The 27,850-nt window shown below is 40.0% G+C and overlaps 1 protein-coding gene and 1 long non-coding RNA gene across 3 annotated transcripts in view; both read right to left on the bottom strand.

Moving 5' to 3' along the window:
• Positions 1 to 1,049: 1,049 nt before the first annotated feature.
• LOC140593575 (uncharacterized) lies at positions 1,050 to 21,027 on the bottom strand. Its single transcript, XR_011993973.1, has 2 exons — positions 17,847 to 21,027; positions 1,050 to 1,611 (listed from the first exon to the last, which is right to left on the bottom strand). It is a non-coding gene; the product is annotated as an uncharacterized lncRNA (long non-coding RNA).
• A 45-nt stretch (positions 21,028 to 21,072) lies between these two features.
• The window catches only part of LOC111840982 (butyrophilin subfamily 2 member A1-like), a 44,236-nt gene continuing 37,458 nt past the window's right edge, over positions 21,073 to 27,850 (bottom strand). Inside the window, exon 3 of one of the 2 annotated variants that reach the window (XM_072718485.1) lies at positions 21,073 to 21,211. In XM_072718485.1, the coding sequence (XP_072574586.1) occupies positions 21,075 to 21,211 (137 nt within the window). In that variant the 3' untranslated portion in view covers positions 21,073 to 21,074. Of the gene's footprint in view, positions 21,212 to 24,710; positions 25,204 to 27,850 lie in introns of those variants that run through there. The other variant, XM_072718486.1, reaches the window with a different exon arrangement.

The raw sequence follows: 27,850 nt of genomic DNA, 5'->3' as shown, positions 1-27,850 counted from the left end.
TAGACAATGATAGACAGTAACAGTAATTATTATTATATAATAAAACACATTTAAAAATAATGATTTCTTATGAATTATTTTTATATTAATAATAAACCTTTAATACATTTCATTATAATAATATTGTCGTGTTGAGCGGGACGGAACGGAATGGAGACAAAGGCGCAGACGTCAGGGTATCGGGGAATACAGGGTTTAATTACAGGTAATACAATGACCGGACTGGAGAAACAAACTGAAACGCGGACTAAATACAGAGGACTAATGACAACAACCAGAAACAGTTGATCAGAGGGGGATTCCACACGGGGTTAACGAGGGGGCGTGGCACACGGAAGGTGCGGACGATTGGGGCATGACACATTCTATTTTTTTAACTTTACACATTGTTTGGATGCATTTATTTTCTTACTTTACAAACTACTGTTTTGATAAATGTGTTTAGTACAGTATATGCTCTTCTTGTTTTATCCGGTTCATTTTGTGTTTAAATGCTTAAAAAAAAAAAGATATTTAGGTGTAATTTTTTGGGGCCGGGAACCAATTAATTGGTTTTCCATTATTTCTTATGGGGGAAAATTCGATCACAACTCGAACTTCTTAGGATTCGATCTAGAGTTCTGAACGGATTAAATTCCAGTTCTGAGGTACCACTGTATTATTTTTATCTTATCTTATTGATTTGTGTCCTGTGGTATTTTATTGTATTAATACTCGCTGTATATTAACTATAAACACTGTATAGTACCTACTGACTTGTTTCCTATACTTGTACCGCACTTTGGTCAACGGAAGTTGTTTTAAATGTGCTTTATAAATAAATTGATTGATTGATATACCAAAACATTTCTAATTGCAACAATTTTCTGGGAGAAATGGTGCATTTCCTGGAAAAAGTCCAGGGATGCCGTTAATTTCGGCCATGACTGTATTTGTATCATTCATTCAACATATGTTAGCTGTAACTGTCTTTTTCATATGCCCACCAACCAAAGAATTGTTGTTTTGTAAATTAAACGGTTTAAATGAAAAACCCGAGTCAGCCACCATTAACTTGCAATACTCTTTAATCAGTTACATGCATGCAAAGCAATATAAGTGCAACTGAAATTTGACTACTGTTTTAAAAACATATAAGCTGAAGATAATGAAGTATAAAATGTAGCAGAACCTTAAATGATTTGGATGATGACACAAAATAATGTTATATGAGAATTACAGCAGAAGGTGAAATGCAATAAAATTCATTCTTTTTTCGATTTGCCAGGCAGAGAGGAGGCGTTACTGCTGATCCAGCTTCTTCTTGACCTGCTAAATGCAGTAACTGCTGGGATTGACACAAATTTCACTGCCAATAATGATGTACTGTGCAGTCAAAAAATTGAAAAAAAAAACACATGGATCTGCTTCTCACTTGTATCGATCCCTGAAGTAAAAAACATATTATAGACATTATGCACACAAGACTTTAAGTCTCAAAACAGTAATAGGTCAAAACAATATATGAAAAGAGTAAATATTTACATAATTCCAGGTATAGGGCATTTCACAATGGCCTCTTCATATCCAGGTATCAGGGCCATCCCGGAAAGTATGTAAGACAGCACTCATCTGGACAGACATGAAGAACAGAAAATGTATATACAGTCTATATACAAAATATATACAGCCACTCTGAATACGTACATTAGAAACGCAGTGAACAACTAGTCAGACCTGGACTCATGTCACAATTGGGTTCATAATCTTAATGAATCATTAAAATTTTAGATGCCAACTAAGTCCTGATAAAAGCTGTGAGATGCTGCAGATTACTATGAGCCAGCGGCACTGTCATCAGGAGGAAGAAGGCAGAGATCTGATGGGACTTCATGATTCCACTGGACGTTTGTGAAGATCAGCGTCACTTCTGCAGCTAAACTGAGGCCAGCAGAGTCTAACCACGTCCTTTTAGAGGGGTTGTGTGTCGAGGTGGAGAGGATGGGGTGGATGAAAAAAGTATTTACCACTTAATGCACCTAAAATAGACTGACCACAGATGAGAAGGTGGGGCTGAATTTTCTGGGACTGATGTCACATGCATTCTGAGCATTTCCTGTACAGAACAGCAGATATTAACATTGGCTGCATTGCATGTTTGCTATTGACTGTTTTCCAAACCACATAGAGCCACCTGGCTGAGTGTGTGGTAATTACCCTTCTAACTAAGGTGTTGGAAGATGAATGGATGTAGGCCTACATATGGTATATGTAAGAAAAGCAATGGCCCCCTCTCCTGGTAAGTCCTGATATAAACACACAAGTGGCTACTCAAATTATTTTTGCATATGAAAAATAGTGCTCAAATTTCACATATGCTCTGGGCTATAAGAAATGGAAGATATAGTGAATATAGTATAGTGAATTGTTCTGTAGACAGGGAAATCCACTTGTATAACCTTGTTCTCAAATGAAAGCGTTCTGAAGGGGGAAAAGGCCATATTCCATATTTTATTCATCAAATAAATAATAGTATAAGTTGTATATAGTATAATGTACATAAAACTGTATTAAATATATACTATTGTGTAAAGATTTATGTAGCCACCTTAACTCCTCATCATCAGACATCATGTTTTATCGCTGTGGTTATAAACATGTTAGCTAAGCAATGCTCATCTTTTTTGTTCAAGTGATTCTCTTTAAGGGGTGTGTGTGACAAGCAGAAAAATGTTACATGTGTCCCTCCGCTTTGTGATTTTGTTGATTACGAGAAAGATCTCGGTGTGTATGTTGATGAAAAAAAAGGCCAATCGGATGTTGGGTTACATCTCTAGGTCTGTGGAGTTTAAGTCAAGGGAAGTGATGCTACGATTATACAATTCCTTGGTAAGATCCCACCTAGAATATCGTGTGCAGATTTGGTCACCATACCTTAAAAAGGACATTGCTGCCTTGGAAAGGGTGTAACGAAGGGCTACAAGAATGATTCCTGGTCTTAGAGGAATGTCTTATGAGGAGAGGTTAGCTGAGCTGAATTTGTTTAACCTGGAGAAAAGAGACTAAGGGGGGACATGATCCAGGTCTAGATTGTAACGGGTCTGGATGCTGTTCAGCCAAATGGCTATTTCAATATTAATTTAAATATTAGAGCTCGTGGCCATAAGTGGAAATTAGCGGGAGAACATTTTAAAATAGATTTGAGAAAACACTTCTTTACACAGTATGTAGTTAGAGTATGGAATAGTCTTCCTGTTAGTTAGCGACGGGATGGCAGGAGACCAGGCAGGAGCTCTCAGCTCCGCAGATGCGATGAATGCCAAGGGGTCACCAGGCAAGCAGGGCATGGCTGGGGCACCTGGAGGCAGGTCGGATGCAGCTGGGGCACCTTGTGGTTAGCAGGATACAGCAAGGGCCCTTGCAGGCGAGCAGGACGCGGTCGGGGACATGCTGTAATGCTTTATTAATTCTTATACCAACCAGAAAACAAGACGACAATTCATAAGGTCAATTGTCGTCTATAGCCGCCCCATCCATTCTTTGATGCCACCTAGTGCTGCTGTTTCAATTTTGGGCCAATTTGTCTCAAAATGAAACCAGGTCAAGATCTTTTCTGTGAGGCAGCACCCAGGAAAAGCACTGGCACACCCTGCCCTGGAAGGAGCAATCCAGGATGGGGCTCCAACCTATCACCAAGGACACACAGTCACTCACTATGGGCTCAGTATATACCTCGCGAACGTTTTGCCCAGGGGCCCACACAACCCATAATCCGTCCCTGGTTGGGAGAAGTATGTACTATAAAGATACCGTAGATAATTAAGTTGCAATTTGTCTTGTAGAGTAGAGGTCTGCAACGGGGCGGGACGCCCGCAGAACTCGCGGGACGCGGCGCAGGTCTACATTTGAGAGTTTCTTGTACCGGAGCGGGATGAAAAATCAGTCCTGCGCAGACCTCTAGTTGGAATAAACGCAGAGCCGCGCCACAAATTTCAATGTTTCCCTATATTTCTCTCATTTTGACTGTGAAATGTTTCTATTGAGACTGTTTAGATATTTTTTAATTCAGGTCTGTAGCCTAGTTAGATAAATACATTTGGTGCCTTATTTAATTTTTATAAGCCAAGATATTATAGCATTTAAAACGTGTCCGGTATTTTTGGCACACCCTATGCTCCAGCAGCCTTGCTTGCGGGATTCAGCAGGTGGGAGCTGGACAAACCATAACAGATGCGGGCGGGAGCGGGTCGAAATATTACACATTTCTGCGGGATCAGGATGAAAAATCAGTCCCGCGCTGACCTCTACTGTACTTGTGTTTTTAGGGAGGTTTTGCCCAATGCTTCAAAATGATGGACATTTTCACTGGAGAGATATTTGCAGTGAAGGTGATTCCGATAAAGCACTCTGATGGAATAAAAGAGGTATGTGGTCTGAATCTTGCTTGAAGTCAGCCCCCTCCATAGTTAAATTGCATTTCCCTTATGCTCATTGTGGTAACACGTCTGACATTTCAGAGTCTCCGAGAAGTGGTGATGCTAAAGACGCTGCAACACCAGCAAGTGGTAAACTTCTCCCATCATGTAGAAGATGATAAATTCTTGTATATCTTCATGGAGCTGTGCAGTAGGGGGGTGAGCCCAGCTGTTTCTGGCCTTTGCAGACAGTTTGTTAAGGTTAAGACTCTATGTCGACTCACGCCATCCTTTCTTTTCCCATTCCAGTCGATGCTAGACCTCCTTCAAGAACGTGAAATCCTGAGCAAGCCAGAAGTGCGGTATTACATGAGGCAGCTCATTGGGGCATTACGACACATCCATGGCAAAGGCATTGTCCACAGGGACCTCAAATTAGGTATGTGTGCATGCACACGTGATTTGTTTAATTCTTCACATGTTAGTGTTGGCATTTTACATGGCATTTCCTGTGTGGTTTATATGATTGCTGCCTGCTGTTGTATTCTGCAACTGTTTAATGTCTGGTGTTATTAGGTGAAATATTTGAGTCATTGGTCTTTCAGAGAACTTATTATTAACGGAGGCCTTGGAATTAAAAGTGGCCGACTTTGGACTGGCCACCAAGCTGGAGCCACTGGAAAGGAGGCAGAAGTGGGTTCTTTTTCTTAGATTCTCCAGCAAATCTTTCAAATTGCTCATGCAACAGGCTGAAGCACATGTATACTGTTTTCCTTTTGTGTGTGTTGTAGACGCTTTTGTGGGACGAGAGAATATGCGGCTCCTGAAGTGTGGAAGATGGAGGGACAAGGGCCAGAGTCAGATGTCTGGGCGCTGGGGTGTATCATGTATGTATACCTTCTCAATCGTCCTCACAGTCAGAGCCAGAGTCAAGAATGATATCTGAAATGCACCAATGCAGAATGTTGTTATATGCAAATGAAACTCAAATGCCGTTGCTGACTTTCTCAATACAGGTATACGATGCTTGTTGGTGCATACCCCTTTGATGGTGATGCTGAAGAAATCAAGCTGCGTGTCACTCAAGCAGAGTACACTCTACCCAAGTCCCTCTCCTCATCAGCCAAGAAATTGATTTCTTGGATCCTACAAAAGAATCCACAGGATCGGCCCACATTGGAGCAAATCCTGAACCATAAGTTCTTCACTAAGGTACATGCAAACTGCTGGTCTGCTGAGTTCAATAGTATTCATGCGTCCTGAGGAATTGCTTTGCTCAACCGAAACATCTTAAACTACAACCCTAGGGCTTCACGCCGGAGGAAATTCCATCAAACAGCTACCACAAGGTGCCAAGATTCAGAGCAGTTAAACGCGTAAAGCACTTTTTCGTCAGGCTGTTCCGCCGCATATTTGGTCAAAGGAGACCCAAAGGTAAGTAAGCTCCTTCAACACAAACCTTGCTAGTCCAGTATCTCTCAGTTCATCAGGCTCAGATACCTGGTTTTCCCATGTGTTCTTGCAGATATGCCCCACTGTGAATTGAACATGAAAACCAGCAGAGAGAACAGTGGCCCTTTCGTCTACAGCAGGGGTGTCCTAACTTTTTTTAGTGAGGGCCACATACGGAAAAATATTCCGAGGGCTGGGCCAACTTACTAGATATCAGCTATGTATGGGCTCATCTCTTTTGTATTTAAGTTCAATCAATCAAATCTGGTCAATAAATTATAATTATGCTTAATAATTTAATCTGTTTATATCATGCCCCGCTCCCCAATCAAATGTAAATGTTCATTTGTCCTGGCTGTCATATGTGTCTTAAATAAATCAGTGTGATTTTTTTACTGTGATTACTGTCTATTGGCTTTTTATTCTTAACCCAGAGGGATTTTAATATTTATTATTGTCTATTTATTATTGTTTGTCTGGTGTGTGTGTGTACGTGTGTGTGTGTACAGTAACGTGGTTTATGAAAGCACTTATAGAGCCAATCATAACGCATTCTTCAGTTACATATGTGTATAAAACCTAACTATGTATGGTCCAACCTCCAGTAGAGTTAACAGGAGTCCCATGTTCAGTAAAAGAACGGGAATACTGGAAAGCATCTGACTGGGGATCTCTGATTATATGCATTACCAGTGTTGTATGGTGTTCTTTCCACAAAATACTGGAACCACCTCTTCCTTCTTGTTTTTGGAATTTATACTCTGCTTCAGGAAAAGGTTAAACTGTAGCTGTATGCCTTTCCATCCATCTTCTAAACCTGCATGCCCTCTATTAAAGGTCAGCAAATGGCCAGATCCAGTCCATCTAGAAACTTATTTGGTCCCCAGAACAAGGTTTCCCTTTTTACTTTTCATTACAAAAAGTTTTGGTATCTCACAAAAGGTCCTATTCGGGGGGGGCGGAGCCTATCCCAGAGGCCATGGGCACCCATACTTGGATATTTTGGCTTTAGTTCACTTTGGTATGTGTTTTGACTGGGGCAGAGACCAGAAGAAACACCATGATGACACAGGAAGAACACAGGACCTCCACACAAGTGGAGCTGAGGAAGAGGCTCAAACCCTGGACCCGCAACACCGCACCTCCCCCGATGCCGTATACAGGCTATCGGTGAGAAATGAATGCAAATCTGGATGAAAATAAAAGGGTGAGATGTTGCATAAGCTTGTGGAAACAATGCCATGATAAATGTGCACCAGAATCACAGCTAAAGGAGGTCCAATGAAAAATTGAAATGGCAACTTTTTTTTTGGCCGGGCAGAGTCACTCTATTCTTTGAGGTTCTCACTGATGCGGTTGATGTTCTTCCTGTGGTTGTCTTTGGGGCTGAGTGTCCCGGAGGGCTGCTTACGGGCAAAGCTGCGCATGGTGCATACCAGGGGTACAGTCAAACGGTACACGTGCTACTCGGAGTACTTGTTCACCTCTACAGTGACTGGTCCATCGCCCTTTTCCTCCTCCTCCTCCCTGTTGCATATCCTATAAGGGGAGAACATGAGCTTCTTGCACTCCTGCGGCACCTCCTTGTTGTGCTTGGCCTGCTGCTACACTATGGGCCACAGCGCCTCCCACTGGTTGGTGACGTTCTTGTCTAGCCCTGCTGGCTGCTGCCAATCCCACTCTTTTATCCATTTGTTCGTCCACCAGACGCAGATCACCAGGCAGGAGAACGACAGCATGTAAAAGAATGTGCACAGGGCCGGTACCAGGTAGTCTTCCCAGGAGGATAGCCAATCAGAACACACTATAGCCCGTGCTGCACAGCTCATTGGCTGAAGTGGCTCACAAGAATTCCAGTTACAGTCTACAGGGAAGCAGGCTCGCACTCATATAGGCAGACGAGTAAGAGTATTTTGAAACGGAATTCTCTACGGCAGACGGCTACAGGCAGAACTGCTCAATTTGTTTACAAAGGTAAACAATACTACTGGACCTACACAGACATAAACAATGATCACACATTTGTTCTCCCAGTGTGTCAGTCTACTACAGGGGTCATCAACTCTGGTCCTGGAGAGCTACTATCCAGTAGGCTTTCTGTCCCACTTGGCTTCTGATGAGCCACACCTGCTCCTGGTATTTACCTGAGAACTAGTGTGGCTCATCAGAAGCCAGTTAGGATAGAAAACCTACTGGATAGTAGCCTTCCAGGACCGGAGTTGCTGATCCCTGGTCTACTACATACATATCAAAATATTGGATCACTTATTTAACAAAGGCAGCTACAGACCATGATTCTGCCAAAGGAGAAGGCTGAATTGTGCATGAAGTCACAACTAGCTGACGCTGTGCCTCCCACAGATCCAATTCACCTGCTAATTTGGGGAACACCTGCGTCTCAACATTGACCTCGATAACGGCCAGCATGAGGCTGCTGTTGTGCTGTTTGGACAGCAGATGGGGCCATCCTGACTGTGGGGACCCTCAGCCTGAGACCACATCCCACCTGCTGAAACCTAAGGTGATGGAATGGGGCTATCCTGAGGCTGAGAGGCTCAGACCAGTTATGGTGGCAGTGAAAGCCGTGCTCCATTATCACGGGCGAGTTTGACAGCCAAGCCACAGTCTGCGGAGGGACTCATCTGCAAGCCTCACATTACCATGCATGCCCGCTGAAGGACAAAGCTCTTTATAGTGCCCTCCACAGACTCAATCCTGCTAGTACACTTAGACATGGATAATGATTAATGACCTTTCACATGCTCATACCCGCCCCAACATCCAGACTTTTTCAAAAATACCCCCACTCATAAACAGACCCCATTAAAGCCTGACAGACTCCTATTAACTTAGGCACTACCCCCCCAAGTGATTAAAGTTTACTTTGAAATATCAAAGAGAGAAATATTCAGAAATATCAGGCAGCTTGTGGTCACCATCCCACCAAAAGGAAAGGCTACTATGGGGAGGGTGGTCAGAGACGCCACTGATGAGAGCTTTACTTACTAGGAATGAGGGTTTGTGTTTGTGGGGGGAAATGGAAAACAAGATGTTACTACACCCTCCCCCGTACACAGGAAACACAAGCAGGTGGCAGGACATCCGAGCTGTGGGTCAGAATGCCGGAATACACTGACGGCAGTCAGTCCATTACAGCTCTGCTAGTGTGGGCTATGCTGACATCATCAGCGTAGCCTGGATTTCTACTTTGCTGTTTTTGGAAGTCGCCGGTTCAAGCGCTTCAGTGATACAACTCCAGACTAGAGTCAGACATACATGGGGCTTTCAGATGTTAATAAAGTGCAGATTCAGGCTAAAAGGGGACAGTGATGTCTCTCAGGAGCCCCAAAACCTGGACACATACAGCAGTTGGGAGGACCCTCTGCATCTACCAGGGAACCATCTTCTGGACAAGAAGTAATGTCACCTCTGCAGCTCTTGTCTTGTGACCCCCAACCCCGCAATCTCACTAAATGCCGCTGCAGCTGATTGGCTGGAATCCTGCAGTAGGGTCTGGAAGGGAGCATAAGGGCTTATTTATACTTTGCTCTCACAACACATACGCCTGTGCATCATGGCTGCCACGTGTTTTCTGTGTTCATTCCACACGTCATAGATGCATGTACACGAGATGCAATCCCACCAAAAACTGGGGTGGCATTACGGTCACCTTTTGTCACGGGATTATCTGTTTATATACGGCAGTTAGTATTAAAGTAACATTTGATTGTTTACGAATGAATGGCCGGTAGAGCTGTATATTTTCAGAGGCAAGAGAAAATTGAGAGTACTATTGTGTCCCTCTGTGTACAGCGTCTTCAAAATTTAATGGCAGGTTAAGATTGTAAGAAAGCGGCATTATGTGTATGAGGTACAATGAAATTCTAACTTGAAATTCTGACTTGCCTGCTTTCATAAGCAATGTTATTTTTCAAAACAGTTCCGCTATTTATAAATCTTGGTTACAAAATTCACCCTAGAGCGTGGGGTTTACGTTTCGCTAGAATATTTATATTGTTATAAGAAACAAAACTTAGCAAGCCGTGCAACTTTAATGACGCTCCTTTTCGGGATTATCTACTACAGGTTTAACATTAGTGTAAAGTACACTGCCGCTACTTTTGCATGAGCTCTGCATGCGCTCTTCAGGCCATTCCTCATTATTTTCATCCTTGCTTGTTAAATCACTCATGAACAGACATGTTTGTGGGAAATTGCTTTATTTACAACTTTTTTCATTATAAATACTGCAATTCTTATTGCAGAAATTGATATTTTCAAGTGTCATGCAGCCGAATTACAAAATACTATGATGAAATATCTGGCCCCCTGGTGGACATGACCTTTAACCCTGCAGGTGGCAGGTGCAGCAGAAAGCGTTTTCATGCTTGTAGCAGGTACCACCATTGCTGCAGGTGGTGGCTTTTACCTGCGAGGGGGAGGAAGTCAGACGGAGCAAAAACACGCAGGCGACTGATCGGGGGGGGGGGGGGGGGCAGGCAGAGTCAAACCAAGACAAAAACATGCAGGCCACATATTGGGCGGGGGGTGTTTGGGGTTTGGCAATCAGGGGGAAAACACGCAGGTCACGGAACGGGGGGGACAGGCAGACCATGGCAAAAAAACACAGGCCACAGATCGGGAGGGGGGGGGCAGGCAGACCATGGCAAAAACACGCAGGCCACAGAAAGGGGGGGGCAGGCAGACCATGGCAAAAAAACACAGGCCACAGATCGGGGGGGGGGGGGCAGGCAGACCATGGCAAAAACACACAGGCCACAGATCGGGGGGGGGGGGGGGGGGGCAGGCAGACCATGGCAAAAAAACACAGGCCACAGATCGGGGGGGGCAGGCAGACCATGGCAAAAACACGCAGGCCACAGAAAGGGGGGGGGCAGGCAGACCATGGCAAAAACACGCAGTCTGGCCAGATCTTGAATTTAATCCATGCCGCAGAAAGACATCCACAGTCCAATGTCAGGAGAAACTCATTTCTGTTACTGCCAGAGAAGATCACGGCGCCCCAGTGGTTCTCAGCCCATGGACTCGCATGAGAGTACCACAGCCCTCACAGGTGGATTCAGCATATTAATTTGGGCAGGAAGTTAAACAGAACCTCGTCATCATCACCATGGGGTCCAATGGTTTCAAACCTCACTTCTGAAACATGGGTCACATGAACCAAGTGGAGCCATCAAGACATTAAGTTGATCATAATTATCACTGCACTGCTCCAGCACGAGACCAGAAGCATCTTCACATCTGTGAAAGAACCCAATGTTGTGTCTGGATCCAGAAGCACAAAAGTACGATGACTGAAAGGGGCTTTAGTGAATCCAAGACAGAACGGCCAGCTAAATGCCAGTTTGGCACTTTCAAAAAAAGCTCATGCCTTAGCAAACATCAAATCAGGTGTTGAGGCAGGCCTGGTCCTCAGGGTTTTGCAATCTTGACACAGATCTATAAACCTGTTGAAACATATGAGCTCTTTGAGAAAAGTATTACCATCAAGAGGGCATCATCACCTAAATACACTTTGCTAGGAAAACACCACAGGTGCAAACCCTGAGGAGCAGACCCCGTATGAATGGTCAGCACCCCAGTCCCTGTCCTTCTGAGCAGCCCACGTCTCTCTACACACCAGGTCTACAGCCATGGTGCCCCTGTGGTTTCCGAGACCTTCACTGAAGCATGAGCAGCGACCCCCACCAACTTCACTGCTGAACTACACAACCCCAGAAGTGAAGAGACTTCGGTCCCTCTCTTGGACATGGTAACCACATGGTTGCTGGTTCATAGATTTGGAAAGATCAGATACATGCCTTAAGCTTATCGCATCATTTCCATTGCTTTTCACAGTTTTCAGTGCATCCAGATAGTACTCACAGGGTTTCACTATTTCCACATTTTGTTATAGCCTTTTCCCAAAATGGGTTTGATTCAATTTTTACCTCAAAATTCTACACACAATACCCCATAATGACAAAGTGAAAAACGTTTGCTTGGCTGTTGGCCATGTGTGATGAGTAGATGAACTTTTATTAAATGATTAGTTGGGACATCTGGCCAAGAATGGAAAATATGATACGTGATGGGGGGTTGGGGTATTAGAAAAATCTGTGCACTAAACCCCTAGAGTCCCGACTGCATCCCCCAGTGAGAGCAGTGGAAAGTGAGAGCCAGGAAACAGGAATTATTAGCAGCTCCAGATTATATTAGGAAGTGGCCTCCTAACCTGTGGGGGCTGATCCTTCCTGACGGGTTTTCACTGCCCCTCCAGTTACAGACGTTTTATACACCCCCCATTCTGATTGGGTAATGTAAGGAAATCAGCCTGCCAGCACAGTGACACTCCACATCACTTTTGGCTTGTTTTCCATCCTTTTGTCCATTTACGCTGTACAGGAAGTGCATAGCATGATAGTTTTTCCACGATGTCCCATGAAGTTATGGTCTCGACGTTCTCACATCGTATCAATAACAACCAAATACAGAAAGACTATTTACTGTTGAAGTCTGGCTTACTTTTTATCTTGCTAATGTGTTGGGTTTAAATCTTTAAAGCTTAAAGTTTCAAAGCTAAAAGTTTTAGTACGGATGCTGCAGCGCCCCGTCACAATGAGACCGTTCCTCTAACACGGATCTAAGTGTGCTGGGAGCCATGGCTCTCTGTCCTCCCCCAGCATCCACCCACCCACCCCCTGACCAGACGACATGGCCCTCTGTGAGTTTGAGACTGATAGCCATGATACGATACGATTTTCTCTTGATTTTTTAACAAAATGAGCTGCAGACAAATTTATTTAAAAATATTCCTTTATTTTTCTTTCTAAACTGTACAAAACGTGTCCTTTTCTTAACAGTGCAACTGAAATTGAATAAAATACTTAAAAAAAACCCTGAAATAATAATAATAAAAAAGATTTCAAATAAATAAACAGTAACGCTTTACATTAATTGCACCTTCATAATTATTTTATATTACATTCATAGAACGTTCAGTACACCTTCATAATGTATTCATTAAGTATTTAGAAATCATTCATAAACATCATGCATGTATACATGCTTTACATCCTAACATCCCTTAACAGCTTTAATATACATTAATAACAAACATTACATGATTATACAATTATAATGTTTGTTATTATTATATAATGTTTGTTATTTATGTATATTATAGCTGTTAAGGGATGTTAGGATGTTGAAGTGTACTTGCATGCTGCTTATGAATGTTCCATGAATGCATTATAAAGGTGCACTGAATATTCTATAAATGCATAATGAATGCATTATGAAGGTGCACTTAATGTTCTATGAATGCATTATGAAGGTGCACTTAATGTTCTATGAATGCATTATGAAGGCGCCCTGAATGTTCTATGAATGCATTATGAAGGTGCCCTGAATGTTCTATGAATGCATTATGAAGAAGCACTTAATATAAAGCGTTACCAAGTAAACTAAGGCTTGCATGTGCAGCTTTTTAGCGTAGTTTGCCCTTTTAATAACCTTCGCTCTTGCAGTGGTGAATTGAGCTCACTGTGGTGCCGGTGTTTTGTCATAAAATCCTACCTATCGAGACGTGCTATCGAGCCTTTCCGCGTATATGCAGTTCCACCGTCTTGGGATTAGGGTTAGGTTTTAGGGGTTAGGGTAAGAGTTAGGGTTAGGGCTATCGATTAGCACTACGGTAGCATTTTTCGACAAGGCAGCATAAATCGACAGAAGACTGGTAGACATGCTGAAGCATGTTCGCTGTGCTGTTTTGTGTGTTTTATCAATCTTTTACAATGTTTGCACAAGTTTTATCTTGTCTGTGCTTTTCTCACCGTTTTCGTTTGTGATTACCGGAAAGCTAAAATGCTGCCACACCGCCGATTTAAGATGGGGGGGATGTCCTCAGTTTCGAATTCACTCACCATCTCGCGTTCGGTCAAAACCACAAACTAACATACGACGTCAACATGAATACGCAGTGACATCTGATGTTGAACTGACGTCACAAAATCAAATGTAATATTACACCAGTTTTTCCTGTTAAGTAAACTACCATGAAGTACTCCTAAAGAAGCGATTCAATTTCCATATCAGCCGGTTTAAATCATACATTTACCTTGATTTTTAACCAATTTGCGATTCATCGTTACATGCCTACATTTCATGGATGAAACTGATTCTGTGGAATCATGAAATGCATTTCGTCTTTTGCTGAATCACGAAAGATACCACAAAATGCCTTTCCTCTTTTGCTGAGTCACGAGACATATGTAAAAGGCGCACACCTGTGGGGGGAGCAGTACCTTCCAATGACTAGAAGGTGGAGCGCCGGCTTTGATTTTGCAGACACCGTGTATTTAAATTAAACTTGCATATTAATGGTTAAAAATAGAAATAACTCTGATAGATCTCATTGATTCCCTCCTGTTGTAGGCTATGCCACTTTCCCCTGAATAATACTGTCCCCGATAGTTCAGATACAACACACTGGGGAGCCTGTGTGTAAAATATAACAATAAAATGACGAGTATGAATGGATTAATACAAGGAGTAACAGACTCTCTGCGAATCCTCATAGAATCATTGGTGTCAGAAATAGCAGATGGAGCTACAGTTACTCAACCCGGTCCGCAGAGTGTTCAGGGGGACAGTCAGGACAGGACAGTCACTGGTCAGCTGCCTATTGTAAGGAAGGTTCCTTACAGTAGCCAAGTGCACTTTCTATTTTGTCATCACTGCCACTGCTGCCTGGTGATTTATCATCAAACTTCTCTGCAGTTTGTGTCTCTTCTGGACCTTCTTCTGCCTTCATCTGTTGTTCATTCCTGCTATTTTCAGCAGGGTTTAACCCATCCATCACTTTACTAATTAACTCCCTCATATATACAGTTAAAAAAAGCACAAGGAAAGAAGGCAGGGAATAACCCAGGATGAGGTGCCAACCTATAACACTGGTATTGTCTGAGTGTCTGTTTTTGTGTCGTACTTCTGTGTGCTCTGCATTCCCCTTGGGTCTGTGTGTAATTATACTATTTCCAAAGGGAAATATGCCGGTAGATGTGTAAATACTGTTTTATTAAATAAAGCCCTGTAAATATACAGCTAACTGAAGTGGCTCTGAGTGCTTAATCTTTCCATGCTGAGTCCCACATGGCTGCCCTGGTTCCTGTCTCAGGTGCCTGATTCAGGTGTGATAAACAGCAGACTGAGCCTGTGATCAAACCACTGGCTGCGGTTATACAGTAGATGATGGATGGATGGATCGGAAAATGACATAAGGATGATAGAAACTTTTATATTTTTCTAATGAAATATTTTTAAAACTATTCTTTATTATTGTGAAATAATGTTTTAAGTTTTGTTTTTATGTTTATGACCAACTTCCAGAACCGCGGACAGGCCCTAGAATGCTCAGATTTAAAAAACAGCAATATACCTAATAACTGCCTAACAACAAAGCTTATTTATGTAGCACTAAAATGGTATAATACCGCATATAATGGTGTTGAGCATGGATGTTGTTAGGTCCGATAACTCGGGGCTACAGACACAAATATTTTAAGCCTAGGCCTGAGTATTTTAGCCTCGATGCCAATCTTCCTTCAAAAAGACAAACAGGTAAGCCCCAGGTAAACTTGACTTAGCAATAAGAACATAAGAACTTAAGAAATTTACAAACGAGAGGAGGCCATTCGGCCCATCAAGCTCGTTTGGGGAGAACTTAACTAATAGCTCAGAGTTGTTAAAATCTTATCTAGCTCTGATTTAAAGGAACCCATGGTTTTAGCTTCCGCTACACTAGGAGGAAGACTATTCCATGCTCTAACTACACGCTGTGTAAAGAAGTGCTTCCTCAAATTTGTTTTAAAATGTTCTCCCGCTAATTTCCACTTATGGCCACGAGTTCTAGTATTTAGACTAATATTGACTAATAGCTAGAAACACCCCTGGTATTGAGCCACCCTAAATTCCTTCACAGCCCTACCTACACAGCCCATTTCCATTGTCAAGAAAATAAGTAAAAAAAAATTTTTTAGTGAATACATAGCAATCTATAAGCAGTTTAGTTCATTTATGAACAGAGATGGATACAAATACATCAAAAAGTATTTTGTTACGTCTCATGAGCAAGGATTTGTAATTTGTAACAAAATACAATACAAAATACTGGTGTGAGAAAATGTATTTAACTAAAATGCAAGTAATTTGTAATTTTAAAATACAAATATACATGTAAAATAGTAACGTATATGACGAATACATGTACCATTACAGCCCTAGTAATGTGCAGTAATTACAACACTTACCGCCTTCCTTAGGTTTATGCAGAATAATAATTTGGTGATTTACATTTGTTATAGCATTAACTGTGAAATGAAAAAGGACTTTAGTAACATTCATAACTTAATGTGAGCTCAACAGGCTGCTTCTGCAGCAGTGGCTTGGGGTGGGGAGGTTCTGAGAGACAAGCCCGCGATACAAATATTCACGATATTGTATCATGGTTTCAGTCTTGGATTCAGAACTTTTAATCCCTTAATTCATACCCAATGTTTCCCACAATTATCTTAATGCGTATCAATTTGCTTTGTCTTACAGTAGGGTGTTCAATATGCTCAAACTCAAAGAATACACTTTTAGACACATGCTCAAAAAAATCTTGGTGGATATAAAAACTCATACATTTAGCTGATACAAATTAATTTAGGAATAAAAGTAGCTGATTTATCGCCAAAGGAGGTTTCCATATATGACAAACCACAAGATGGCACTGCCTGACCATACCTGTTGAATTGAACTAGAATGCCACTAGCAGGCTAGCAAGTTAATTCATATGTTCTTGAGCACAGCACTACTATTTGCTAATCGCTCAAATTTCCTGTCCTACAATGACTTTCAGTGAGCAGTATCAGATAGTATATCTTACTACATATTTGACCTTAATGTAATTTGCACTGAACAAAGCAACTCATTTCCTTGGATTACTGGTCATGGGACAACTAAGCTCACAACGAGCAAGCTGGGCCCAACAGGATGTGTCACATGATTTACTTGCATCTAGCCAAAGACGGTGATAGACTGTATTTAAAAATCTGTAAGCCTGCTGAAGAAGGTTCTTAAAATAGAAAATAACTAAATAAAATTGCATATTTTATAAAGTATTTCAAATACAAAAATACAATCAATATATTTTGCTACAAAATTCATCAGATTTATTTCCATCCAGCAAAATACAAAATACTTAAAAGTAGTGAATGCAATGCATTTTTATTCAAGCATTATTAAATGCAATGCATTTTATTCAATTAGTGTAATTCAACATGCTTTTTGCATCAAATTACTTTTGTCATTAATTTACTTCCATATGCACTTCATTTACTAAAGTGTGCCCACACTATTGAAAGGAAGGACAGTATATAAACACGCACCTATGTGACTAAAATGTGATGACTTAGCTAACAACTTCCTTCCTTTTACTCTGCTTGAGTTTTACATTGGATTTCATGTTACCTGTCACTCCACTACGGTCTGCTAACGTCTAAAATTCTATAATTGGTCACCAGGGGGCGCTGTCTCTGCTTATATAAAATACATCTTTATTTCATCACAGTGTGTTTAATTATCTCCCTGTTCTTGCAGGTAATCCAGAAAAGCAGATGCTCATTTTGAGTGAACAAAATCAAACTTGTAGGATCATACACAGACTCACAGTGTCAATAAAATAATATTTTAGGAAAAACATATCAAATTATAAATAACTATGAGTTCATTTATGAAGGAAATTTATTCACCATAAAGTGAATCACCACAGTATAAATTAAATACTAAGTATCAGCCTCAAATCACTAAAGTATGAAACTTCACTTTTGTAGCAAGTCACTAATTTATATAATTAATCCCCAGCAGGTTGCTGTTTATTTCTTACTGCTTGCACAACAAACACAATAGAATCTGTCTCTTTGTGAAGCTTCTTTAACCCAAAATCAATGGGCTCACCTTCAGTTACACCCCACAGGATGAATGCAGCGGAAACCATGATCTGTGGAACTGTGACATGTGAACAGTGACTCAACAGAGCCTGTTTGCTTTTATCTATGGACAGAAAGCAGAACCAAATTTAACCACATGCTCTGTAACATTAGATGACGATTACTGCAAAGTTATCTACAGTGATTGGGCAAGTTTTTCAGAAGTCATTGTAGTAATATTGCTAAACTCAATAGAGCACAAGAAGAGAACATAATTTCCACTATTGCAAGCCTGTCATCTAAAAATCCTGATAACTTATCTGTGGAAGAAAGTAACAGTCTTATTAAATGTCAGTACAAATTGGATGAACTTTATAAACTAAAAGCTGAGGGTGCTTTTGTAAGGTCCAGAAGACGCTGGCTTGAAGAAGGAGAACAAAATTCGGCTTACTTTTTTAGATTGGAAAAATCTCTAACTAAAAATAATATATCTCAGTTGAAAATAGATAATTCTATCTCTGAGGACCCAAAAGAAATTGCCAAACACTGTTCTGAATTTTACAAGAATCTTTATAGCAGTCAATTCTCTTACGACAGCACTATGTCCTTTATGGACTCTCTAGATAATGTTAATTATATTAGTGCTCCTGATAAAGATTTTTGTGATCATCCCATCACATTAGTTGAGGTCCTTGAATCAATTAAGTCTTTAAAGGTTAATAAATCGCCAGGCATAGACGGCCTTACTTCTGAATTTTACCAAAAATTTGCAAAAGATTTGGCCCCTTTTTTATTGGAAGTTATATATGAAAGCATTAGGGTGGAATCTCTTCCACCTACCCTAACTCAAAGTTTAATAACTCTCATCCCCAAGCCTAAAAAAGACTTATTACTAATAGACAATTGGCGTCCAATCAGTCTTTTAAATTGTGATTATAAAATTATTGCTACAATCTTTGCAAAACGTTTAAAAATTATTTTACAGGACATAATAGATGAAACGCAATCAGGCTTTTTAAAAAACAGACACATCTCAAACAATATTCGGTTGGTTTTAGATTTGTTAGATTATTCAGAGTTAGTGAAGGATGACAGCTATATGCTTTTCCTGGACTTTTACAAAGCCTTTGATTCTATAGAACATGGTTTTATATTTAAAACTTTAGAAAAATTTGGTTTCGGAGACCTATTCATTAAAACTGTTAAAACTCTGTATGCTCATGGCAATTCTTCAATTAAGCTTAAATATGGTACCTCTCCGAGATTTGATCTGCAACGGGGAATACGCCAGGGCTGCCCCATTTCACCATATTTATTTATTTTGACTACTCAACTGTTAGCCAGTCACATTAAGAATAGTACTCTGCAAGGGATTAGTGTCATGGGAAGGGAGATCATCATCAGCCAACTGGCCGATGACACTACCCTTTTTCTTAAAAATTCAGATCAGGTTCCCTTAGCTCTTAATACTATTAAATTGTTCTCCAATGCTTCTGGGCTTCTTCTTAATATGCACAAATGTGAATTATTGCCAGTTAAACAACTCTCTCTTTCCAGTGTATGTAATATCCAAGTCAAAGAGACAATAACCTACCTTGGAATAGTAATATCCAAAAATCCAAAACTTAGATGCAATTTAAACTTCTTGCCTATCTTAGAGAAAACTAAAAGAAAATTCAACCAGTGGCTTCAGAGAGATTTATCTCTAAAAGGAAGGATTCTCCTTTCAAAGGCAGAAGGCATTTCACGTCTAACATACGCAGCCATCTCTTTAGAACCCGATAAAGCAATATGTAAAAAGATTGATCAACAATTATATAACTTTGTATGGAAAAATAAGACTCATTACGTTAAGAAATCTGTTTTATCCAACAGCTACATTAATGGCGGTCTTAATTTTGTTGATTTTGCAACGTTAAACAATACCTTTAAGATTAACTGGTTGAGGAACTACTTGAAAAAACCATCCAGTATGTGGAATATTATACCAGAATATGTATTTTCACAATTGGGAGGCTTGAATTTTCTATTGTTATGTAACTACAGTATTGAGAAGATCCCTATTGCTCTTTCTAATTTCCACAAACAAGCACTCTTAGCATGGTCTATGATTTTCAAACACAATTTTTCTCCAACCAGTTACTTCATTTGGAATAATAAGAATATATGTTATAAACATAAATCCCTATTTTTTGAGAACTGGTTTAAGAATGGTCTCAATCGGGTTAGTCAGTTATTTCATCGGAATGGTTACTTATTTACTTATCAAGAATTTCTTTCTCACTATAATTTTCCTGTTACTCCAAAACAGTTTGCCACTGTGTTTGGTGCTATTCCGAATGGTGTAACTATGTTATTTAAGGGCTATAACAGTGCTTTGATAAGTTCTGGAATGCCTCTCCCAGACCCAGTTGACACATACGTAGGTGGGATATGTTTTAAATCTACTTTGAAAAATAACAGAAATATTCGCTGTCTTTTTCTTAATGATTTGGTGTCCATTCCTTCAGCTATTTCAAAATGGAACAGATCAGTGGAAAATATTTCGTGGGAAAAGGTTTGGACGCTTCCTAACAGATATTTATTGGTGAATAAGGTTAAAGAGATCTCTTTTAAGCTTATTCATCAGTACTATCCTGTTAAAACCTTTATTATGTCAAAATTCAATTTAAGCATAGATGTGAACTGTACTTTTTGTGACTCGCAACCAGAGACTGTCTTGCATCTTTTCTGGCATTGTGTTTATGCAAGAAAACTTTGGCAAGAAATTTGCCAGTTCATTGTAAATTTTATACACAATGACTTTGAGCTTTTCTTTAAGGATGTTCTGTTTGGGATTTTCACTTTTGAGAAGAAATATGGGGATATTTACTTTCTCTGCAATTTAATTATTTTGCTTGCGAAATTTTTTATCCACAAATGTAAAGTTATGAAAGTTACCCCGAACTTTTCTTATTTTCAAGAAGATATTAAAATCTATATTAAATCTTTGTCTACCTCCTATAACAAAAAGGCAATTAAAACCTTAAATGTATGCTCACGTTTTGATGTTTTTCTATAATTTGTATTTGATTATTTATGTTGTGAGGAAAGTTTGTTAGTTATGTGATTTATTTATTGCTGTATACTGTTTGGCTACCCTTGAACCCCTGGATCTTTGCCTTATTGTATGTTTTGTTGCATTTGTATTTCTGAGCAAATCTTCAATAAAAAAAAAAAAAAAAAAAAAAAAAAAAAAAAAAAGTTATCTACAGTGTTACGTGCCGTAAGTGCTTCCGGAGTTGTGCCTGGTTCCTGCCTCCGATCTCCCCTCGCTGGCTGCGTCGTCGGCTCCGCCCTCAGGATTCCGGACACGCCTCTTCCGTTGTCTGCGCTGTTCCTGGCGTCCGGTTCCTGCGAAAATAAAGAGCCGCTGTTCGTTACTTCTGGAGTATGGAGGGCTAAGAGTGCCAAAATTAAATAAATAAATACACCAATAATTAATTAATTAAATGTGTCATGAATTGTTTAAAATGGGAAATATAAAGATAAATTATTACTTAAATGTGTCATGAATTATTTAAAATGGGAAATAAAAATATCGTTAATTAAATGTGCCATGAATTATATCTACCATTAGAAATAAAATCATTATTAATTAATTACATGTGTCATTTACAATTATTTCACTATTTATTTAATTTTGGCACTTTCACCACATCATGAATTAATTTTATCTGTCAGTGTGACCCATCAAAGTCAGTAGGCGGGACAAACAATGATCTATCTGGATCTTGTGCAGCCGATTGTTTTGGTCTGAAGCTGTGTCATTTCCAACATGGCGCTACCAATCATGGACCAGGCCCAATACTGCGCATGTATTCACATTTTGCGGCAGACCGTGATTCAGGGCATGAATGTCGTGTATCATCATTCATTGGTCACGTATTGTGAGATGGGTCATTGATGTTTATATTTATAGTTCAGCCGTCACTTTATTGTGGTATTTAAACCATATTGCTTTGCAGATTGTAATATTTGCATCTGTGTGCGCGTTGCTTAGTGCCGGTGTTCTGAAAAAACATCCTACCTATCGAGACGTGCTATCGAGCCTTTCTGCGCATGTGCAGTTCCACCGTCTTGGGATTAGGGTTAGGTTTTAGGGGTTAGGGTTAGGGTTAAGGTAAGAGTTTTAGGGGGTTTTGGGGGGTTAGGGTTAGGGTAAGAGTTAGGGTTAGGGCTATCGATTAGCACTACGGTAGGATGTTTTGATAAAGTAGGACGTTTTGTCAGAACACCGGACAGTAATCTTACACTTTCCCAATTGGTATTGCTGAATAGATGCCTTTTCTTTAGAAATCGTAATAAAATTGGGGTGTATATCAATCTTGTGTACCCATATTGCTTATCAAGGGGCTGTGATATATGTACAGCATTTTCAAAAAAAAAAAAAATCACTCCAAAATAATAGTTAAGAACTTTTATTTGCACAACATAAACAATGTTTATGTTGTGCGGTTTGGCCCAAGATAAAACAATCGGTCGTCTGTCAGAAACAAATATAATTTGCTTCATTTAGCACCACAGAACACAGCTGCCATAACTGACAGGAGTGTGTGGTAATTACACTGATACAATTAAGAAAAAAAATGACTAAGGAGCAAAAAGCAGGCTTAGTTTAAGTAACTTCACAGCACATCGAACTGGGAGTAGTACATAATGGTAACATTAAAGTAATGTCACCTTTGACTAAAATTGATGGCCATACCCTGTATTTTACGTCGCTCCTTCTGAAGCACATTAGGCATTATAAGGCCTATGCGAAATAAAATCTTTTAAAGTCGAAGGACTCCATCATTATCCGGTTAATTGTCTTTCCTCTCGCTGTCGACATTATCATAAAAAATCAACAGACGATGAAATGTGACGCGATGCCATAAAAATAGCACGCCTTCTTCCAGAAGTCGCAAGCGTGCGCATGCGTAGTAGCGGAAGTTACATTTACGGTAGTGACACCCCTACCTATATCGCTTAATTAAGGCCGTTGCGAAATTCTTCTTCTTCTTGATTATTATAGGTAGCAATGTAAAAACAAATACTGCCATCTATTGTCTCGGAGTATGTTGACGGGTCCCGTACCGATCCATTATCTGGGATCTATTTGTTTTGACTTGCTGTACAGGGTAACCAATCAGATGTTACTCTTGGTTGACGACCTGCAGTGACCCGCCTACTGACTTTGATGGGTCACACTGACAGATAAAATTAATTCATGATGTGGTGAAAGTGCCAAAATTAAATAAATAGTGAAATAATTGTAAATGTCACATGTAATTAATTAATAATGATTTTATTTCTAATGGTAGATATAATTCATGGCACATTTAATTAACGATATTTTTATTTCCCATTTTAAATAATCCATGACACATTTAAGTAATAATTTATCTTTATATTTCCCATTTTAAACAATTCATGACACATTTAATTAATTAATTATTGGTGTATTTATTTATTTAATTTTGGCACTGTTAGCCCTCCATACTGGAGCTCTGCTCTTTGATTTTTTTTGTTTTTTGGATTTGTGTAACAGTTTTTGGTTATTGGTTTCTGATTTTCGCCTCACCCTTCTTCGTACTTTCGGTTTTGGTTTGGCTTCGCGTTTGGTTCATTGTTTTAGTTTGCTGGGGTTATAGTAATAAAACTTTCTGAAATTATTCATATTCATCGTTACCAAAGAAACAGGATCAAAGTATGTTAATGACATCACAGTTAAGCCCTGCAATGGACAGGCACCCTGTCATTTTCTAAAATAGACTGTTTGTCATGCTGCACCCTAATCAACACATCCACACCATTTAGTCTCACAAAGTGGAGCAGGAATTCACAATTAAATATTTGTCCATAAGTGTGTAAGTTCAAACTATGTTCCAGCTTGAAAACAGATTTAATATATATGATTTGGATATATTTACACAATATGTCACAAGGGGCTTTTTAACTGTATTACCCAGTCGTACAATGTTATGTACAATTAAGAAAAATACTGTGTTATTACTGCATTATTTCCCAGTGACACTCTCATGGTCTCTGCAGCTCCTAAATGAATATTAATAATAAAATCATAATTACTCATTACACTGCATCAGTCTAATAAAATACCTGTTATGACAGAGATGAAAACTGTGCTAAAGATGAAACCTGAAACAAATATGAATTCATTCAATTAACGCATTTTGTATTTTTAAAACTAAATTTCACCATTTCTATTGTTGCACTGAGCAGATTAAACCTCATGACATTTGCATAAAGATCAGTGTGTAACAGAACCACTGAGGCTTAGTGGAATGAAAATGTGATTTAATCACACAGAACTATGCTGAGATGCATGTTAAAACCAGTCCTTCTAGTGACTCACCCAGTCCTGCTATCTAGGCAGTTGTATTGGCAGAATCAGTATCTAATGGCGCTTTTCCACTGCATAGTACGGCACAGCACGGTTCAGTACAGCTCACCTTGGTTTGGCTCAGTTCGGCTCGGTTTGCGTTTCGACTGCAGTTTAGTGCCGCTTTAGAGTGGGCGGGATTATTCACGTGTCGTTATAGTTGCGCCGCCTCTACTGCCGTGACAGTAGACTGTTTGTAAGTCCGATGGTAGCCGTGGGCGCCCAAGAGCTTAGCGACCTCCTGAAAAACTTTTTCATTCCGCGTCGCCCCATCCAGCTCTCGCTGGATCCGCTCCTCGGCTACCAACGAGAGGAACGTCTGCACTTCCTCAATAGACCACGAAACAGCCATTTTTGGTTAAAACAAAATGGTGCGTCCGAACCTTCGCTGGCTGTGCTAAAAATCTAGCGGGTCTGTTGTGTCTCGTGTCACAAGTTCAGTGACGCAGTAATGACGATTTTCTCCGGCCAATCAGTGACCAGTAGAGTTTACACGTCACGTTTTGGTAACGGTTCGGCGCGCTTGGAACCTCGGCTGAGGTGGTACTAAAAAAAGGACCAGGTACCAGGTACTGTTCCCAGTGGAAAACCCCCCAAAAGTGAGCTGAACTGAACCGTGTCGTGCCGTACTATGCAGTGGAAAAGCGCCATAAGTGGACTTCACACCTGAACTCTCCTTTGTCTTCCATCCTGACTTTCCACAGTTTCATTGAGAAGTTTCCTTTGGGAATTTCCACAGTGAAGAATTCAGCTCTTCCAGAGTATCTCTCATCCTGTGACTCTGGTCTGTTCTCTCCATCATCGTACAGAAGCACCAAGATGTCACCATCATCATCTGTCTTTCTCCATTCCACCTGAAGCTCTGTCACATTAACATGGGTGTCCACAGAGCAGCTGAGAGTCACATCCTCTCCAGCATGTGCATAGACAGGCTCATCTGCACCCGTCACCACCAGTCACTCTGGAACAAGAACAGGAAGATTCATACAACCTGGCAACCTGACCTCTGTGTGTTTCCCCCTCCTATTTAAAGGGGAACCTTATACTGTATATTTGGATTTTTTTTTCATTTCTCCATAGTTTTAAAATTTTGACACTTTTGACATGTATGACCCATGAGAAGAATCCAGCACCACACTAAGCTTGGAGGAGTTTTACTTACACAAAAATGTTCTGTGGCCAAAATGAAAAGTGATTGGTTCAGAGAGATAACAGATACATCAGATTGTAGAGGAGGTGGATCCAAGACATCTGAGTGGTTGGTCCCACCTCTAGTTCAGTGGACTCACCTCCTCTACAATCTGAGTGACAATGAGTGACAATCACTGCATAACAAGAAACACAGAGTTCCATCGTGTGTCATTTGGTAATACAAAGCCGATCCCAATTTTTCCCCTCACAAAAGCAGATGGTTCCGGGCTTTGTTTAACTTCACAGAGCAGACACCTTTGCAAAACAGCCCTTCACAGTGTTTTGAATTGTCCTTCAGTTACCTACTGTTAGATTACACACCTAATTTAATGACTGAAAGTGATTCATTTGGATTAATTAGACATAAAAAATTAGTGAGATTAATTCAACTACATTCAGTTCTCAGAACACAAAGTCAATGCATCAACTTAAAAAGAGTGTTTCATTTTAAAAATACTCATTCTATGTGGGTGTAACCACTGTACATAATTCAACTGAGCTCATTCAAAGTAACTTTTTTCAGTGTGGTTGGTTGAAACAAAACTTTGGTCTGGATTTGTACTTTCTGGACCTGAACTTCCCACTTCTGTCTGTAATGTATTACTTTTATGTGTAACTTCCCCGATACTGCGTAGACAGTTAGGCAAATGGGAATTGGCTGCTATTTATTGGCATTGTCTATATACAGAATTGTAGTAATTAGATGTTGAATTCACTGTAAGAAATTAAGGCATCAAAAAAATGTTACATTATAAACAACCTTTGATGGTAATTTGCAGAAAAATTCAGTTAAATGACAGTCACATAATGAGGATTTTGCTACCATATAATGACAGTGGTGGTCTAATGAGTAAGGCTGTGTGCTTGTGATTGGAAGGTTGCTGGTTTCAATCCCCAACCAGCATGTTACTGTTCTCATGCACAGCTTGCTGGCTGCTAAGTAGTGGCTCACCACTGTGTTAAATGCTGAGGACACATTTCATGGAAGTGTGCCAACAATGACAATTATGAACTTCACTAATATTGTTTATTTAGCATTTTTCAGTTAATCTGAATGGGATTCGATGGACAATAAGTGATAATTAGATATAAGCCTTACTGAAAGACTGACCGGTTTATAGAATAATTGTCATGCTAAGTCAGCAGGAATTAACTGGTTGAATTTACTGGTTTAAACTGTAATTTTATACTTTGCACATTTTTATACTGTTAAATTTACACAATGTTGCATAATGATGACTATGTTTTTGGCATATTTTTTACAGAATTATTCTGGCAACCCCAACTGCCAGTTTTTTTTCCAGAAAATAAAATGTTTTTTTACACTGCAACTGTCAGGGTCAGTCCCTGTTGTCTCACTCTGTGTCCCTTCCCCGTTTGGCCAGCAGGTGTTGCTGGTCATCCCGTTCTTTATGTTAGTCTTTGTTCTCCCCTGTTACCTGTCTGGTCATGTGGCTCAATGTGTTGAGCATGTGGTTGTTTGTGTACCCTTTTGTCCTGTGTTTGAATCCCCCCTCCTCTGTTTTTGTATTTTGCTCCCTAGTGTTTCATTTGAGTTTCTTTAGTTCTTGTGTCTGATTTTGTAGTTGGTTTTGGTTTTGTTCCTTGTGCCCCTGCTTGTGTCTTTACCTGTTTAATTCCCTAGTGTTGGTTTCTGTTTCCCTGTGTCCTTGGTTAGTTCTTAGTTTCCCTGTTTTTTAGTTCCTTTGAGTTTATTAGTTTCACCTGTGCCCTGTTTCCCTGGTCTTTGTTAATTAGTCTCACCTGTCCTGTGTTAGTCTCGTTACCCCTTAGTATTTTAGTTCCTGCTTCTGTTCAGTTCCCCAGTGGTTCATTGTTGTGTGGTTGTTCTTCGATGGTTCCTATGTTTGATGGTTTTGGTATTTTCAGTGTTTGATGTGTATTCGGTTTTGTGATTTAGTCTTAGTTTATTCCCTTTAGTTTTTGACCCCTCGTGGTCCTTTTGGTTTTGTGTTTGTAGTGTTTTCTGTTTTATTTAATAAACCTCTTTTTGTTCTTGGAGCCGCCAGTGGGTCGTCCGCCCTTTTTTGTGCACCATGCCTCGCTCTCATGCCCGAGCCGCCCGCATCCATGACAGCAACATGTACAATATTTTTACATATATATATATATATTAGTGCTGTCAAACGATTAAAATTTTTAATCAGATTAATCACAGGGTTGCTGTGGATTAATTTCGATTAATCATGATTAAATATCATTCATTTTTAATCTAAATTAATCGTATTTCATTTTGCATGAGCAAAGAGACTCAAGAAAAAAGGGAATATATATGTACTTAACATGTTTATTGAACATCTTGAACACGAGTTGGATGCATTCCATCTGCCACAGAAGTGCAATACCATGGACCCATATCAAAAAGCAAGATTTTTTTGCTTAGCTGGACAACTTGT

This window comes from Paramormyrops kingsleyae, chromosome 12 (genome assembly GCF_048594095.1).
Source record: "Paramormyrops kingsleyae isolate MSU_618 chromosome 12, PKINGS_0.4, whole genome shotgun sequence".
Classification (NCBI taxonomy): Eukaryota; Metazoa; Chordata; class Actinopteri; order Osteoglossiformes; family Mormyridae; genus Paramormyrops; species Paramormyrops kingsleyae.
This window is presented reverse-complemented; position numbering and strand designations above follow the sequence as displayed.